This window comes from Synchiropus splendidus, chromosome 7 (assembly GCF_027744825.2).
Source record: "Synchiropus splendidus isolate RoL2022-P1 chromosome 7, RoL_Sspl_1.0, whole genome shotgun sequence".
Lineage (NCBI taxonomy): Eukaryota > Metazoa > Chordata > Actinopteri > Syngnathiformes > Callionymidae > Synchiropus > Synchiropus splendidus.
In genome coordinates this window covers 6,396,599-6,415,179 of record NC_071340.1, presented here as the reverse complement: position 1 = coordinate 6,415,179, position 18,581 = coordinate 6,396,599, and the positions used below count along the sequence as shown (strand labels likewise).

At 44.4% G+C, this 18,581-nt stretch overlaps 1 protein-coding gene and 1 long non-coding RNA gene across 2 annotated transcripts; one reads left to right on the top strand and one right to left on the bottom strand.

The window, feature by feature from the left end:
• The first annotated feature begins 382 nt into the window (after window positions 1-382).
• si:dkey-178e17.1 (tricarboxylate transport protein B, mitochondrial) lies at window positions 383-16,909 on the top strand. The gene is made up of 9 exons (XM_053871810.1): window positions 383-767; window positions 8,148-8,255; window positions 10,624-10,723; window positions 13,081-13,219; window positions 13,376-13,460; window positions 13,549-13,653; window positions 13,734-13,849; window positions 14,445-14,518; window positions 14,998-16,909. Exons 1-9 carry the CDS (start codon window positions 656-658, stop codon window positions 15,110-15,112), a joined length of 954 nt encoding a protein of 317 aa, XP_053727785.1. The 5' UTR covers window positions 383-655; the 3' UTR covers window positions 15,113-16,909.
• LOC128763068 (uncharacterized) lies at window positions 11,889-13,472 on the bottom strand. The gene is made up of 3 exons (XR_008415606.1): window positions 13,289-13,472; window positions 12,210-12,386; window positions 11,889-11,965 (listed from the first exon to the last, which is right to left on the bottom strand). It is a non-coding gene; the product is annotated as an uncharacterized LOC128763068 (long non-coding RNA).
• Window positions 16,910-18,581: the final 1,672 nt, after the last annotated feature.

The following is an 18,581-nucleotide window of genomic DNA, read 5'->3' as shown; positions in this document are numbered from 1 at the left end:
GTCAAATGTGTTTTAAGTATAAAATTTTTTTTTTAAGATACTCACAAACGCCACAAGTGTGTAATGAGTACTAAGAAATATGAACACAACACAAGGGAAACTGACCAAAAAACTCTTAAAAAAAACCTTATAATTCCACACACACTCTGATTTGTATGACGGGCATTTGCAGGTTGTGGGTGTGGCGTCGTCCCGAGCTCTTCCATTAATCTTCGAGCTGCCGAACCTGATGGGTGGTTTCTGTGAAGGGTGTGGTCACGTTGATGCGGAGCACAAGTTTTATTCCCCCTGACACTCCGGTAGGAGGGAACCAGAAACCACGCCCTGGTTCTGCTCCAATAAATGCGGACGTAAACCACGGGCTCGTAGCTGTTGCCACTGAGAAAAGTTTCCTGATCTCGCTTCCTGGTTCGCCTCCTTCGACTACGTCTTCGATGGTTGCCATGGTGATAAATTACAGCTCTCGCTCATAGCTGCAACTTCCTCGAGTGGCCGCCCACTGTCAACACACACATCCGCTCCGGGCGCGACGTGGATCGGCGAACAGCGCCTCAGTCCTCGGTGCATGCGCAGTCCGTCCGGTGCTTCTTCAAAACAAGCAAAACTAAAGCGCTGAGTGCAGATTGGAGGTTTTTTTGTGGGTTTCCAAGTCGGCATGCAGGACACAGGCTCGTTTGTCAGCCCCTTCCACAGACCGCGGTGTCTGGCGGCGGCGGCTCCGGCGGGGCGAGCCAAACTCACCCACCCGGGGAAAGCGATCCTGGCCGGTAAGTTCTGCTCCATTTATCGCAAACACGCCAGATCGAGACGGCTGTTTACTCGGATGAACGTACATGCAAACTTCTTATTCTGAGGAGAGAAAGTTGTTAGAGAGATGACACGTCGAACTCAGTGGACAAAAAAGTCGCAACATCATTTTGACATCCAAAACTTTCATCGGCGGGAGACGAATGCTCTTGAGCAAAACGCCGAATAATGGATGACACGGCGTCTGTTATTAACGGATCACACCAAATCTTGCAATACTGATAGTTTGTTATGATGTCATCTTTTGTACTGTCATGTCGTGTCCGTTATTCACATTTGTCTTTGACTTATGTGTCATGCTGTTTTCTTGAAATTGAATCATCATTCATTTCATTACATTTGATCATGTTTTTATATTTTATATTAACTATACTTCGGAAGTAAAATATTTTCTTCAAGTATTCTTATTTATTTGATCAACGTGTTGTTGTGGTGGTGAGTGTTGTCTTACATATCAGATCATATTATAAGTTCACTGCTGCCTATGAAACGTAGACTACATTATTTTGAAATTATGGCATATTTATTTATTTATTGTATTTTCCTTTTTTCCCCTGTATTTTTAAAGTTATTGTTATTTATTTATTTACTTTTTGTATTATATTTAGGATCAACTGGACAAGTTGAAAATAATTATTTTACTCTGCTGATTTAAAAAATATGACCATATGACTTCTTTAAAATATTCTCTTCTTTCATTAATGCCTTTTTTCGTCTTTCTTCATAAGCATTTCTTACCTGAGACTCATTGATGAAATAGTACTCCGACTATGACAGATAAGTGATGTCCTTGTTGCAATAATCTGCCTTATTGACTGAGTCTTGTGGTAAACATGAACAACAGAACATAAATATTATAAGTGTAAACATGATTGTATTTGAACTGAGCTCCTCTAAACTCTAATTCAAGATATTGTGGCATCAGAACACTCAGACATGAGGAAGGACGCAATCCTAATGCCATAAAACAGACTGCTTTTATGGCTGTTTTCTTCATCATTTATAGCTGTAGTTGCACCTGCGACCTCAGCTTTGCTTAAGATTCTGCAGAACTTGGTGGGTTTGGTTTCTCTGGTGCTGCTGGATGTTGCCACTCATGTGTCCTCATGGTGGAGGACGACACTGAGAGGGGTCCTGACCACTACAGATGGCTTACCAAGGCTTTGTTTTGTCAATGACGTGTATAGGGGAACCTATAGATCATATTTGAGTTTGTGAGAGAGGAGCAAGCAGGACACCATCCATAAGTGAGATTAAATAACAGTGTGTGCTTCAGGGCTTGTGTCAACATGTGGGAAAATCTATGTGTGCATGCATGTACGTGTGTGTGTGAGGGAAAGTTCATGAGCAGATCATTATATGTAACAATTGGAAAGTTGCATGGTGTGTGTTTACTTTGTGTGCTTTACTTTGGTAGTGTGTGCATGTATGATGAATAAGTTAGCTGTAATTACAATGTAACTCATCATGGTGTGGTTTAATGTGTGTGTTGCCAACACAGTCAGTGACAGTGTCGTTGCTCATATGTATCAATCTTCGTACTGGGCCTCAGTATGTGTGCGTTACTTGTAGTTGTAGGTGTGCATGCAGTTTTCTATATCTTTCAACTTATGTTTGAATCTTTGGTGTTATTCTGTGTGTTGCTAAGCCACACGTCTCTCATGTGCTGCTTCACTTTATGTGTCCAGATCTGTTGACCCAATATGCATGTGACCTTTTCCTAACCAGCAAAACACAATGATTATTAAACAGCAGTTTGATTGACAGACACTCCCCCGCCCTCCACCTCACCTTCCCCTGGCTGTGTTGTCCCCTGCTTCCTTGCCCTCCCAGTGATCAGCGTGCAGCCGTTCCCGCTGATTCGAGAGCGCTTCTTGAAGTTGTTGATTACTGCTCAGAAATCATCCATTCACCTCCTCTCGTGCAGTGATGTCATTTTTTGTCGTGAGCAAAAACTGTGTTTCATTCACCTCCAGGCCCTGCTGAGATGTCCAAACTTCCATGCTCTACAGAGATAGGGAATCGCTCTCGTGGATCTTGGGTCTGTCCTATGGCGCCCTCCTAGCATGTCTCAGGGCAGCACGGATTACCTCACTCAGATTTACTCCTATGACATCCTTCATAAGCACTGTTGCTAAACAAAGAGCTAGCCACCCAAGTGCCTCATATTGGGCAGGATGGGACAGTACCATACCTTCCTGGCTCATAAGTGACTTCTAAAATTCCATTGTGGTCGAGCCACCTGTGCCCGAGCTGCCTTTGTGCCAAGTTCTGTAGCTAGAAATGCAGTATGATGTCAAAGGCAGTTGCAGGACCCTGACACCATCTGGACGCATAAAACACACAGTAATGTCCTGTGCCAGATGAGGAACCCTTCAGGGACCCCATGTGCCCCTCGTGACCATGTTGGTTCTAAAGAACTGTCCAGAAAAGGACAGCCTCACTACTCATCATGGAATAAATACAGTCTCTCAAAAACCACCACTGTGCCGCCGCTTCTGCTCCTCCAACACACCGGGAAGGTCCACACACTCCCGACGCCGTGTTGCTTCGGTGACTCTAATGAGCCTCCCAAACATCTGCTGCCCTCAGAAGAGCCACTTTCTAAATGAACAGCAGCGACAGGCGGACAAGATCTGCTGCTGCCCGCCGCCTTATTAAGAGACTGGAGGAGTGTGTGTTTACAGATTAGCCAGCGCCATCTATGTATTATTAATCCAGAGGTTCCTGTGAAACTGATGACATCTCATCTTTAATTGTCTGGAGAGATGAAGATGATGACGCAGAGCCCAAAGACTTGTTAAGATCAAACAGCAGATTCATGGAGGAAAACACTCCAGTCCAGGAGGATGAAAGGAAGTCTTCACTTCCTGGTTTATCAACAACAACAACAGCACAGTTCATTAAGAGTTAATTAATAATAGACATTCTTCTGATGAATGTTCCCTGATTTAGTAGTGATGGAGAGGTCCTTATAGAAATGAAAGAAGGTAGTGGGCTGGAGGAGCGAGGAGATGGTATGAAAATATTCCGATCATTAGGTAAGTAGGCTGAAAGAAGGAGTCAAAAAGAATAAAGGCGCGGAGTACAGTTGGCAGGCAGCTGAGGCGGAAAGGAAGTAAGTCATTTTGGTGAGGTTAGAGGGGGAAAGGGAGGAAGGACGGTTGGTTGGTGGAGACTAGTAAGAAGGTTGGGAGTTTAGAAGAGAAAGTGGAAGGAAGGAGAGTTCAGTGAAACAAAGGTGATAGTTGAGTCAGAAGTAGTAAGTCTGATGAGTGGTGGACAGGTCATGTGATGGAGGTAGGTAGTCATGCAGGAAGGAAAATCGGGAGGGAGATGATCAATTCGTTCAATATGAGAGAGAATATGGAAGGAGGAGGGCCAGACGGAGGCCTGGTGGACGAGGTGCAGTAGGTGGGTAAGTGGAGGCAAGGAAGAAAAGACAAGGGAAAGGTTGTTGGTGGGTGAAGAAGGCAAAGGTCAAGAGAGACAGTTAGAGGATGTAAAGGATAAGGGAGCAAGTCAGACAACAAACTGTGAGTCTCAAGGAGAAGCAAGTGACTTTAAATGTGGAGTCTAAGGGTCTGTAGTTTGAGTCTCTGTGTGGTGCAGAAGTGATGAGCAGCAGAGCTGCTCCCTCCCTCCTCAGTCTCAGCCTCGGTGGGGGGAGGCAGCGGGCCGGTTTCTCCGAGCGCCTGTCGTCTCTCTCCCTCCGAGGGCTCGTCAAAGTGGGCGCTTACTCCACAGTTCTGCACGTCAATGACACAGTCCACCGACGCTGCTCAGCCTCCTCCAGCTGAACCAGCTCCTCCTGAAACCCCAGCGCAAACTAACACTTCATGAATAAGGTGATGAACGGCTTTCAGTTGTGATCATTGGCTGCTATTGACTGCAGCCATTGACATTGTAAACCTGCAGTGACTCTGGCATCCAGCAGGCTCTGATGTATAGAACTACAGCGAGGGCCATCACTGTAAATATTTCCTTTAACTATGAGCATGGCGTCACTGGAATACATTTTCTCCAGAGGTGGCTCTTTAACCTCCATGTTGTTCTTAACTGCATCTTGCTTGTGTCAGGTAAACACCGGACTAAAACTGCAGCACCGCTGTTCTGTGGCTCCGGAGGTAAATCTGTTAATTGTTGGTGTTTTATACAGTATCTTGCTTTAAAACGGTAAACAAAAATAGCTTTTTGGAAACTATTTTGCTGCTTCATGAGTCTACTCAGAAGTGGCTCTTGTTGAAATGAAGGTTGCCCTCACAGCCATGACTCCGTCTCCCTCAAGGCCACAACAATGTCAGAGATCTCCACTGGTATCCAACCAGAGCGGCTCTCACTCTCGCCCCCTCAGGCCTCACTCACACTCGCCCCCTTCTCCCCTGCTTCCATCGTCAACAGAAGCTGTTGACTTAGACCAGCCAATGGCAGAAGACAGACATGACTGCCTGCTAAAAGCCGGAGGGGCTCAGGCCCCCTCCGCTCTCGTGGTCATTGTGGACTCAAGTCCATTAAGCTCTGACCTCCCACTTTCCCTACTTTGTGTCACTGAGCCTTCGGCGGCTACCAGTTCCTTCGACCAAACACAGTTAAGCAGGAATCTGAGTTAGCATCAGCTGCAACCAGATGAGTGGATTCATTGTACATCTGCGGTCAGGTGTCTCAATCTGTCACGACCTCAGACCACCTTGGGGTGTTTTACGCAGCATGCCACCACATGCCGGTGGCGGTTAGACTTGATATTCAACATTCTTTATCGCCATGCACTTGCATCTCCTGCGATGACGTGCCAGCATCAAGTTATTATGGAAGTATACTACTACCACTAGTGTATCCCGTCCTCTGCTACAGCCATGCCTGAGACCATTCCATGTGGTAGAATAGCAGTGAAACTATTGGTGTGGGATTCCATTCTCTTAACTGATCCAGTGAGCAGGATGAGGAAATAGGGAGTGAAGGAATGTGGCCGAGGTGGTATATCAGCAGAACTGGATGAGCTGGATGCAAACGGCAACAACTGGGACAGAGCCAGTCCATCAGGTGACGGGAGGTGGGGGGAGGGAGACTTCCCCATGTGCCCCATATATCAGAGGATAACTCATATCAGGAGGCAAGACTTCAATCCCCTTGCAGTGCAAACCCAAAACTAATCTGGTTCAAAGGGATAGGACGTTAACAAGAAAGCCCAGGCTCATGTGAGTCAGGAAAATGTCCTCCGGTAACATAGCAATGCATTTGGATGCTGAAGGAAGTCAATGAAAGCTGACGTGAAAATATATGTTGTATGCGTTGCTCACGGCCGCCATCCTCCGGTGTTTCCGTTTGTGTCTAATAGCGAGTGTCTAATGTCTATTAGGATGGATTGATTTTCCGACAGTCCTGCGACGAGAGGATGGGGGAAGAAGTGAGGGATGAGGCAGCGGCTGGTAGAAAATACTAAAAACAGGCCGGAGGAGGTGTTGGGAAGATTAATGACTAGTTTTTCGCGGTGAAACCTGCGCCTGGCTGCTACACTGGAGTCCTTCAGCTGTGAAATGGAGTGCAAAACAAACTGGCGGCTCCTGTGTGACCAGGATGGATCATCCACATGTGGCGCGGCTCTTATCCTCCGGATTGGTTAGGAGACTGAAAGAGGTTTTCCGCTCAGTCTGGGCGATACACTGTTCGTGAGGATCATGTGATGAACGCAGTGACTCAGCACATTGTGAGGGGGTAGAGGTAACACTGATGAGACTGTGTGTGTGATTACATGGGTCGACTAATTCCTGAGATTTGAAAGGTTTTTTTTTTAGCGGAGCACTGTTTTCAGTGAGTCACTTGAGCTGTTGTCAGTCACTACAGCACGCCGAAGCTCTAAACTGATGCTATTTTGGAACGTCCTAACATAATGTTTGCCTTCTTTGTCATTGATTATAAAGAGAAAAAAATCATTTCGGATCATGATATTGTTTTGGACTTACAGTAATAATGAAGAGTTCTACAAAATTGAATCGATATTTGTTTTATCAGTAACTCTACTCTATATCCACACTTGTGTTTACATTAAATGCAACTGTTTTTGTCAGAAAAGTATGAAAGAAATAATGACAAAATGACCCTCTCTGTTAGTGATCTTAACCCTAATCCTTAGCCCAGTACAATAATGTACCGTCATCCCTTCAGCTTTTAAACCAGAGGTGAAAATACATTTGATTTCCCAGCTGTTGTATAATGGAAAGAGCTATTAATAAGGGCTCCTTTCCCGTATTGATTTCACCCAAATTAAATCAGGTACTTTCCACAGACGTCCATTTAGATGAAGATAAAGGAAAAGTCGGAACGTTTACCCTTTGAGGAAAGATTCAGCGATTTGTTCTGGAAGTGCGTCACCCTCCTGTCCTCCGCAGTCTGTCTGGACGTCTGTTTTACTGAGGTTTTTGGTTAAAGCCGTTTCATCAGACTGCTGGGTTGTGTGACGACTCCTAACTTCAGAAAGCTAATCCTTTGCCTGGTAAATTGTTTACAGGGATGATGCAGCAGCACAGCAGTTCTCTGGCTAGCGCTTTAGCATTGGCCTGTTTATAAAATAAGCTTTAGATTAACAGGTAAGCCAGGGGATGTATTCAAATCTCTTCAAAGGAGCAATGATAGTCTTGTTTCTCTGCTTAGCAATAAAGCGGGCGCCATATTAAGCACCGTGTAAGCTAATGTCTACTGTTTTGCATTGCTGTTTAAACTGCAAATAATTCAGTTGCAAAAGTCTTCATTTGTTTATTTAATGGTTTGTTTTCTGTTCTGTATGTTTATTTAACACATTTAGTTACTCATCTCAAATTTTCTTTTTGCATAAATCAAACCATGAAAATAGATAGTAGACTGGTAGACGTGTGTGTGAGATGCTCTGTGTGCGTGTGTCATTGAGTTAATGGAGGTTCCTGGCCGGGGTAATGGAGCCCCTCCCAACAGGCCGCGCAGATAATTTAATTAATGTCGGCCTTCGCTGCGTCCTTCCTCGTGACTCATCTGTAAAGTGCATTAGCTTTGCTTTTGGGCCCGTTTCAACCCCCAGCACGTCTCATGCTTATTGGATTCATGCCAACATTTCATTTCTGCGTCCCTCTGCATCATGTTTGATTTAGCTTCCTTTATCTGTGGCTACAACTGTTGATTCACCTCAGTCCGGCTCTTCCATCGTGGAGGTTTATGGAGGGAAAGTCATTTGTGTTGTCGTGGTCATGATCTGCAACGCTGGTTCTTCAGCTGCCACTGACCCTGGACCAGGCGCTGATGCTGTTCTAATACGACGTCAACTGACCATCAGCATTGTCTTTCTAAACTTGGTTCTGATGTGTGTTTTACAGGTGGAATCGCAGGTGGCATCGAGATCTGCATTACATTCCCCACAGAGTATGTGAAGACTCAGCTACAGCTGGACGAGAAGGCCAATCCTCCCAAATACAGAGGGATAGGTAAGGTCCTGTGTGTGTGTGTCTGTATATATATTAATATATATATACACACACGTCTTGTGGACCTCTTTCATGTTCAGTACTACTTGCCTATTTCTGAGATAAAGTCACTCCTAAATCCCTTCGTGCATTTCTGAACATCAGAGGCTGTGAGTGCATCTTCCTCTGCTGTCGCTGAGTTGGATACTGTGATGTTTGTCACATACTAAAGCGCCTTTTAGAATGAATAAACCTGTGAAGTCCATGTTTTCCTCGACAACATGTGAACTGAGGGAGGGAGTCCAGAAAGAAGTCCAGAACTAGTGTGACATTGTGTAGTTTTAAGTTAAGGTGTTGACATGTCAGTGAGTTTTTATTGATGAGTAGGTCTGTTTATGCTACATTAGATGCTTCTGTGATCGATATTCAAAGCATGGAGCATCGACGACTTAGTGAATATATTGTACCTTGGTAAATACAAACATTGGTAAATATGATGCGGAGATACTTAAGTATCTAAGATTTGACTTTTGCTGAAGAACAATACACAATATGGCCCCTATTGTCAAAAATGTCAAGTCATTTCATTTAGTGTTTAAACATGATTGCCAGGGAATCAGTCAAGAATTTAACAATGTTCCAGAGTTTGTTGGCTTCTGGCCATAATATTTTTAAAATTGTATTTTAGATTGGCCTTGGACATCACCTACGAGTGACGTCACATCTCTTTTGGTTTGAAGTTCTTTATTGAACCATGCTGGATTTTTTCCTGCCTTTTCTCCCTGTTCTGAAAAAGTCTGCCTGCATGGAGTTGCAGGGAAAAAGCTCCCATGCCGCTAGCATCATGTCCCATCATGTTTTTCTCGATTGCTATGGTTTGTCCTCTTAAATATGCTTTGAAAGCGCTAGCATCTTCAGTTGATCTGAAGCTTGCAGCTGCTTTTGTGCAGTTTTTCTGGGAGACGACATCATCATTTTGGTTTTGCTGGGTTTCGAGGTTGCTCTTGTCACTGGTATTTGTCAAATAATAATTTGTCGCTGTGACAACTGACCAGAGTAGTGTGGCCATAACGAAAACTGGCACGATTGATTTTTTAAACAGGTGCTTTCTGACATTCGAGCAATGAGGGTCTCAGCCTCACCTGTCAGTGGGTCGGCAGCAATGTTCCTGAGGAAGGATTTAAGAAACTTTGACAAGCTCCAAAAATGTGATTGAGCTGAGCACTTACTGAACTTCCTGTGTCTGTAAAACCAAAGAGAGGTCCCTGGACCACGCCTGAGACTGTTTGAGGTTTGAACTCCAAAATATACTTTTGCACCAACTTCATGTTTGTTTTTTGTCCTCGAGCCTCTGAGGAGCTCATTTACTGATTAGACATCATCGTCCCTGGGCAAATCAGTGATTCTGACAGTCTGTCACCGAAGCTGCGGCAGGTAGCAGACACACTCTCCATCCATGTGGAGCGCCGATCACATGACCAGTTTGGCTGCAGCTCTGAGGATGCAGGCGACACTAATGAGCCTGGAAGCAGATGTTCTCTCCTGCTTCGAGAGACAAACAAAAATAGTGAGGGGAAACGATAAACAAATGCCTTCTGATCAGGGGACGGCCGACGCTCAAACATCAAATTTGTGCATGTGGTTGATGGTTAGGAAAGCTTGTGGTGGTTAGAGGGGTTTGTTTGCTTGTTGTCCGTTGTGTTGAAGATGTTTTCCTCATGGAACTCTCTGGGAGAGCAGGAACAGTCAGGCTGACCTGCAGCCCAACGACCCCATCCCAAGCTATGGTTGTGCTTTGACTCTCACCCATATGTTCTCTGCAGGATGGATCTCTGTTTCTATAGAGACTCTTGGGGCGGATGAGTGGTAGGGGTGTTCTTGCAAAGCTTGGACCTGATGCTTCCTAGTCTTGCTTGTTTTCAAGCATGCGTCCTCTCTGTGTTGCACACCTGAACCTCTGGACTGACATACACTTAGACACACAGCTGCAACTGGAGAGAGGAGGGAGAACAAGCAAGCGAAGCTACCGAGGCTGATATTGTGAACTAAAGGGACTTGTCTTATTGGATCTGAACATAGTCGACCTCCCTGCCTAATCTCACACCTTAACTATGAACACAGTTACTCTATTCTGGAGGTTCATCTGAGGGATCACGACCTTCCCCTTTAAGGATCAGTCATTGTGGGTTTTTTGATGCAACAGTTGAGCCACAGATTATCGTCTATCATGTTTGCTTGGTGCATTTCACAATGGACACAGACTCGAGAGCGATGCAACATTTGCCAAACATGCCTCTCACTCCACATTTTGAGGAATTCAAATTGAAGAATGAAATACTATATGTGGTCAGATGTTGCAGTTCAACATTCTTTGTGTGTCTCTCTTCAGGTGACTGTGTGAAGCAGACGGTGCAGAGTCATGGTGTGAAAGGGCTGTACAGAGGACTCAGCTCCCTGCTGTACGGATCCATCCCCAAGTCTGCCGTCAGGTTAGTGATGGTTTGTTTTTTGTGAGGGACGTATTTTAATGACCTTTTGTTGATGATGCTATGTTGATTTATCATGAATTTCTACTGGGTTCCAAACATCTATGCTCTGATCATGCTGCGATTGTTTACCCAAAACCACCAACTCACTCTCCCATTATTCCGGTCCATTACCCACAATGCAAAGAGTAAATGCCACCACAGCCTTGAATATGATTGTGTTGTCGTTCCACTGCTGTGACATTTACACACACACACACACACACGCACACACATTTACAGGCACACAAACATATGCCAGAGCTGAAATAGAAAGATTAAAAACTGACAGTGGTGTGTGTGAGTGTGAGAGAGAGAGAGAGACGCTTTGAGTCACTGGGGGCTACAAACTGTCTGTTGAACTAAAAGACAGATTCATTCAGGCGCAGCATTGGTGTCACTCAAACCCAGGGATTGTGCATGCGTGTGTGTGTTTGTGAGTGGGTGTGAACTGTGGTTGAAATCTAATTGTGTTAGATCTCTTCTTCTTTTATTGAGTGAGGCAGATTTACTTTACTCCCCGTTTGCATAGGCTAAATAGCATGCAGAGTGTGGGATTTTGTGTAATTGGTTGGATCACGGTTTGAAGGCGATTCACTTGTGTCAAAGATTATTAGATTAAGAGTAAAGTTTTCAGTTGCTGTGTACTGTAGTGGCTTGCTGTAAAAAAGAGATTGCATGGGTCATGAGACAGTAGTGCCAGTGCAAGCCAAGTCTCTATAACAACAGAAGTGCTTTGTTTAACAGCTGAGGTTGGAATGTGTTTTAGAACCTGCGACCTTTTGTTGGTAACAAAAGAGTTCAAGAGTTCAATATATGATCCAGGAAGTACTGATGAAGACACACATCTCTGCATGCGCTGATGTTAATAAGAATATTCCTTCTGTTTATTTGATGCAAACTTACAGTATTTTCACGTGTCTCCATGAACTCCTGGCCCTGACCCGTGTTTGAACCTTCGACCGCTGTTGACACAAGGCTGACAATAATGATTACGATTAACTACAAGTGTCAACATCAGCAACAGGAAGGAGGGATATGAGAGTCCTTTATTTGTCTCCAAGTTGATATTAGCAGCTGCAGAGTGAGAAGGAAGTGAAACAGTAGGATACACAAATGAAACGTTTGTCTCGTCATTTACGCCTTTAAATGGCTGGAAATATCCTCTAATGGAGTCTGACTTCTGGACAGTTCTTCTTTATGGACCTGAAGAGGTTTGAGATGGAAATGTGTTACAGTCTTCAAAATTGATTTCCTTTCCAATTTCAAGGTAACATGTACAAGGAAAAATGAGTTTGTAAAATCAATGCGGGGTGTTTTGATTTAACCACACTTTCCGCTTCCCAGTGACAGTTTTACGATTCGATATTACCCTCCATCCTCTCCCCTCCCCCTTTATTGCCTCCCCCAGCCGCCAAGTCTCCCCTCTCCCTCTCCTCCATCCCATTACCTGATTGCTCAACATCCCGAGTTGTCACAGTGCTGTCAAGGCCGAAGAGCTTTTGACCTTTCCTTCCATCCATGATACTCCTCCTCCTCCTTCCTTGCGCCGCCTCTTTCCTCCTCTCATCAGTGACGTTGTAGAGTCAGAGTTGGCACGACTCTACTGTCCCTGACTCGTCTTGTTCTGTGGACGTTGGCCAAACTCTAATGTGCCACACTGGAAGGGGAGCTGTACTGGCTCGATGGGAGAAGGGTTTATTGGCTACAGCACGTATCTTCAAGATATGCTGAACAGGGCTAGTGGAGGTGGAGATTTACGTGTGGATTTACGTTTGCCTGTGTGAGTTGATCAACCGTGGGGCGCTGCTTTATAACACCAGTGTGAAGAGACACGCCGCAGATGTGGTAAAATGCAATAAGCACAATCTAAAATAAAGAAACCAGCAGAGAGAAAGGAAGCCTTCGTCATCTGCAGGTGTCTGGCCGCGCTCGGCCTGTTTTACTAAAGGTTCCAGACGGCGTCCTCCCTGCGCCACAATTCAATTCAGTCTAAAAATAACCGTCTTGTAAAGGAGTCGCTGCCATGGTGTTTTCTGATCACGCTGATAACTAAAGTGCCTCTTTGTCCCTGGGCTTTCACTCACCTGCACCCAGCATAAGCAACTTAAAAGCGCCCATGTTTCTGTATGTATTTGCGTCTATGAGGCAGAAATAAGGAGAAAAAAGGAAAAAAATGAACTGTATAAATATTCCACAGCGTTATTTAATGAGCCTTTGTGAAAATTAATCATTTATGAACCGTAATTGCCCCGTCATAATAATTCATCTTCACTTTAAGTTCAAACTGGCAGAGAAGCAATGAAGACTGCTCTCCACAGATTCGGGGTGTTTGAGTTCCTCAGTAACCGAGCCCGAGATGAGTCCGGCCGGCTGGACAGCACCAGGGGTCTGCTGTGTGGCCTGGGCGCCGGTGTGATGGAAGCTGTCGTGGTGGTGTGTCCCATGGAAACTGTCAAGGTGTGTTTGTCCACTTGCCATTAAATAGGTGTTCTATTTGTTTTAGCATACCAATATTTTGTTTCTCACCTGCCTGCATTCGAAGCTTTCCACGCAGACCAGGCTGCTCTGTCTGCTGCACGCGACTCTAATCTAAAGTCCTACTTATCTCTCAAGGTGAAATTCATCCACGACCAGACGTCGGCGAACCCCAAGTATAAAGGCTTTTTCCACGGAGTTCGAGAGATAGTCAGAGCACAAGGTGACGAGCGTCCCTGCGGATCACATGACCCCTGCTGGTGACAGGCGGGAGTGCAGGTCTGAGTATTAAAACTTCCTTCTGAGAACAGGTCTGAGAGGGACGTACCAGGGACTCACTGCCACGGTCCTTAAGCAAGGCTCCAACCAGGCCATCCGGTTTTACGTGATGACGTCACTGAAGAACTGGTACAAAGGTCAGTGTGTAAGATGATGCAAACAAGGGTGTCTTCCTCTGCTGTGGCTTCACTGAAATCTGAAAAAACATATCATCCAGGTGATGACCCCAACAGAGCAATGAACCCTCTGGTGACCGGAATATTTGGAGCCGTAGCCGGGGCAGCCAGCGTTTTTGGAAACACCCCGCTTGATGTCATCAAGACCAGAATGCAGGTGAGGGTCATATTTCATCTCAGGTTAAAAGCTAGGCTTTTATTGCATTGCTTGCTTGTTGTCATTTAAGCTCCAGGCTCTCAAGTTTTGATCTGAGCTCGAGCATAGCGTGAGAGGGTCTGTAGCGCTTGCACACTGGCGTTGTGGTGACCGCTGTAACAGTATGGAAGACTTTGGCTGTGAAGTCCATAATGGTTTATAAATAGTGATGGGAAATTAGCAATTTGCATGATTCAGTTGTCTTTGCCCTTTAAACACACATCTAACTCAATAACTAGGCAATTTATATTTAATATATTGAAGACATTTATAGAAGGTTTGAGAAACCTTCACATATACGGTGTGAAATAAAGTGACACTGCCCTGGCTGATTAACCTTTGCTAAACTAGTTTAGCAGTTAGATTCACAGGATTTGTCTGAGCAACTGAGAGTATAAATGTGTTCCCTGTCGAGGCCTGAAGACAAACCTGGCTTAGAAAGATTGTAGAAAACACCAGACCTTCTTTGAGTTTAGTGCATTTGCATAAGCTTGTCGATGCTGTCAGTGCTGGTGACATTGAACCTCACAATGCTCATGATTCTTCTGGGCTGCAGGGTCTGGAAGCACACAAATACAAGAGCACGGTGGACTGTGCCGTCAAGATCCTGAGGAACGAGGGCGTGGCGGCGTGAGTACTCAGCCTTTTTATCATCTTCATGTCAGCGTGCCCCTAAGAGGGTGGGATGAGGAGAAGGTTTTGACCACACAATAGTAGAAGGAAACATTCACACTGGTCCTCAACTCCCGGTTTAGAGAACTCAGTTTTTCCCTAGTTGACAGTCCAGTTTCCACCCACAGCCACTGTGCCAAATGTTCAGAACTTAAATGACGACTGGAATTTGTAGATGGGTGTCTTGTCTTTATATTATGTGTAATGAACTGATGAATAAATGTGCATGGCAGCTATTCCAGATTAAGTTTAGCCAAGATTAGCTCTAAGAACATGAGTTTTGATTCTGACTTTCATAGTTATTCCCTATTCACTGCTGACCAACGACTAGCTCCAAAACCTGCTGGAACAGGCTCACTGACACTCGAGGTCATAATGTTTTGTTTCAACTTGAATCTCAGCTCATCTCACTCGTGTTTTCCTCTCTGTCCTGCTAGTTTCTATAAGGGAACAGTCCCCCGCCTGGGCCGTGTCTGTCTGGACGTGGCCATTGTTTTCATCATCTACGAGGAGGTGGTCAAGGTGCTGAACACAGTCTGGAAGACCGACTAAACACCTGGCTGTCACTCGGAGCCGACGACAGCTTTCTGCTGCGCCACACACAGATCTGAGTTTGCTGAGCTGCTGAGAGACCGGAACTGAAACTCCTACTGTGCCTGGTGGAGATGAAACAGAAGCCTGCCAGTCGTGTTTGTGTCTCCCTCTGCTGCTCAGCACAGACAGGGTCACATTCACGGAGCAGTTCTGCAAATAATGATGAAAAGTCCTCAAAATCCAGAAGTAAAAGGAAGGCCAAAGTGCGTCTGAGCTTTAATAGTTCATTGGTTGACTTGCTGCTTTTTTAATCTTGATTGAATTATTGTTTTTTTATTTCTTAATAAGGTTATAATCAGGAGAAAGTGGTACTAATGTAAGTAAATTCATGTTGTGTCCTGACCCAGTGTTCATCACCAAGCCTTATCTTAGTAATTTCACTGCAGGCTGATTATTTTTATAAAATGGAGAATGGAATTTACCATACTGACAGCATGACAGTTCAACATATACAGTATATAGATGATGTCTGTGCCAACAGCTATGAACGTGTATCAGAACAAACAGAAGAATGATCAGTAATTACACTGTGACCTATTTTAGTAATAATTTATTAAATGTTGAATGTAGCGGTTGTGGCTTGAAAAAGGTGCTGTCGTGTTTTTCTGTGAAGATAATTGCTGTATTTCTCTGTGAGTCATAATCGGACTAATGAGCGTAACACTTGGTTATTTACCCTCTTCAAACATTTTGTTTACATCATGCATTCCTACATGTTTCATTCATTTCCTTTACTTTAAACACTCATGTGCCTTTTCTGTCTGGATGTTTGGTGCCGAAAGAAAAATCCAGTGGTGTGCCTGGGTACTGCCAACTAATAAATGGCTTTGTTGCACCTTTAGTGTTGGTGTTGGTGTCATTCAGAGTCTAGATAACAGCTAAACTTGGTCATTGCCATGTGAAGACAAAAAAGACACTGAGGGATTCATCTGTCTTCCATTATATTTAGGATTCTCTGTATTGCAACCTCGTGAATCAGGGTGGTGGAGTCAAACTACCCTTCATCTTGGGAGTGTGATGTAGGACAGTGATAAAGTTTATTGCAACTTCATTCAAATAGGTTGAAAAAAAGATAATTGCTTGTAGTGACCAAGGATGGACTTTAAGTCACAACTTGAATTGCAATATAAGATTAGATAGATTAAGGTGAATAAGCAAGGAATAAGCAAGGGGGCAACTTCTTCCACCTGGAGACTCTCTCACTATACTTAGATTTCATTTGAATTTCATTTAGGTCTGTATTTATACTGTACCGTATATGACCTATGAGCAGTATGTTTATATATATATATATATATATATAAACGTTTTTTAAATATAAATAAATATACTGAAAAGTATACCTTTGACCCTTGACATTTTATTAAGTCCACTTGATGAAGAGGTCAAGAATCAAATTGTAATAAATATATTTTAGATTACTTGCTACATGTAGGCTAAGCTAAATCTTACACCTGCAGGCTAATAACTGGGATGCCAAGTGAAACTGTTTTGGATGACAAACTTTAAATAAATGTGTTCATTAAATCCTAACAAACATTCACCTCTTGTTTCCCATTACCCTTCACATTAACATTTTTGCTTCATCTATCAATATCTTCCAACCACACCAAATGCATGCAACAATCCTTGGTACATGAAGACAACATGAAGTTAACGTGAAGACCTCTTGATCATTGACATGATCTTTTTATTGAAGTGGCTCAGTGTGTCTTTGAATTTGGTGCAATAAACAGAAACTTGTTGTTTCTCTGTCATGGCTCTAAGCTGTTTGTTTTGGGTTGGCAGATTTAAAAACCCGTTCAAACAAGCATGCAGACTGGTTTTCATTCTCCCACTGTCTTTTCGTTTGTTGTCCTGGTTCTGATGGATCATGTCAGGTCAAACTGAGGAGGGGGCACAGCCTGGCAGGGAATTCAACAGGCAGGCCATTGTTCCGTTTTTGGCCGACGATCATGGTCCAGTGTATCTTGTTCACCCCAGAAATCTGTGCCTCTCTGTTTGAACCCTCTTACAGGCGACCGGGCCGCAACATAGTGGAAGGAGCCATGAGTGTGACGGCGGTTCGTGTTTACTGTGTTTATTATCACATCAGTGCCAGTTCAAGAGCAGTGCAGCACACGCTGAGATCGCCAGTAGGAGGAGCTGTTGCTGCCGCCTTAGAGCATTCCCCACTGACGCGCCGGTCACTGCACAAACCCGCTTTTCATCTCTTATTGACAGAGTCGTGTTTTGTGAGGTATTCCAGCCTTCCTCCTGCCGTCATCACCCCGTCTTCCATTCCCAGCCGCAGAGAGCCTTGATCCACGATGACCCCGACATCAGTCGTCAGTCTCGGTCAGACTGACTTGGACTTGGTTTGAACTCGTCCTTAATTCTGTTGCTGACCACAAGAGGGGGCTGACTAAAACTTTAAAACTAGCGTTAACGTATTCCCATTGCCAGGCGCGGATCACGTGTTTCTAGCCAGCTACTATGAGTCGGACCCCTCGCAGAATGGAAGGGTAAGGTGGACCATATACACATTTCTGGGTGTCTGTCATGAAGACGTTTAGCTGTAGCAGTGGGATCATGGTTTGCTTTTATAAAATGGACCATGGGCCATGCTGATGTTTAGATCTTGTATTGTGATACAAATGCACCATGACGGACTCGACACATCAAAGGGTTTGCTCCTGACTACATCTAAAAGAGTTGCCTTTATTAGATGGGGTACTGGGGCCAAAATCTATTTCATCTCAATAAGCCTGGCCTTGTTCACTGTATCAGTGAACATTCAGCATCGCGCTCAGTATCCAGCCTCAGTCTGCAGCCATGTGTGATCACTCTTCACACACTGAGTTGTGAACTTCGTGGTGAACTTCAACATAAGCACAAATGGAATCCATTCACATCAAGTTCATCATATTCAATGAAACTCCTCAACAAGTGAAAGGTGGGGTTTGTTGTAGGAACGGTTTGTTAGATGCACGAGCCCAAACTCTATACCCAAACACTACTGCATAAAATGGCAACACACACATCTTATTCAACAGACCGCTGTTGTCCGAAGCACAACTAATTTACCACGTGACTTTGGCATTTAAAACTGTGATTTCTGATATTTTCCACACAGTAATCCAGATTAGTCTAATCCCTGTGGTCCAGTGTGGGTTTACAGTACCCGCCCTCGGCTCGCTCTCGGGTCAGTCGGAACCGGTGAAGGGTGAGTAACCTCATTGTTCCCAGTCTCACTCTCTCTCTCTGCAGACACTCGCTGCTTCACTGCACAATGTTTCGACTCTGACACTCAAAGCAAACTCAACATTTAGAACTGAAAGGTCATATTGTCCACTGAAACATGTTGTTTTTTTTTGCGATTCGTATGTACAGGAAAGAAGGCGCATGCGCCGCTGTCCGGGGTGCTGAATAATGAATTGGCGCGTAA

Excerpts from the sequence above, each read along its gene's own strand:
- si:dkey-178e17.1 (XM_053871810.1), top strand. The coding sequence starts at position 656 with ATGCAGGACACAGGCTCGTTTGTCAGCCCCTTCCACAGACCGCGGTGT. Across the intron at positions 10,724-13,080 it reads ATCCCCAAGTCTGCCGTCAG|ATTCGGGGTGTTTGAGTTCC; the intron begins GTTAGTGATGGT and ends TGCTCTCCACAG. Across the intron at positions 13,850-14,444 it reads TCATCAAGACCAGAATGCAG|GGTCTGGAAGCACACAAATA; the intron begins GTGAGGGTCATA and ends TCTGGGCTGCAG.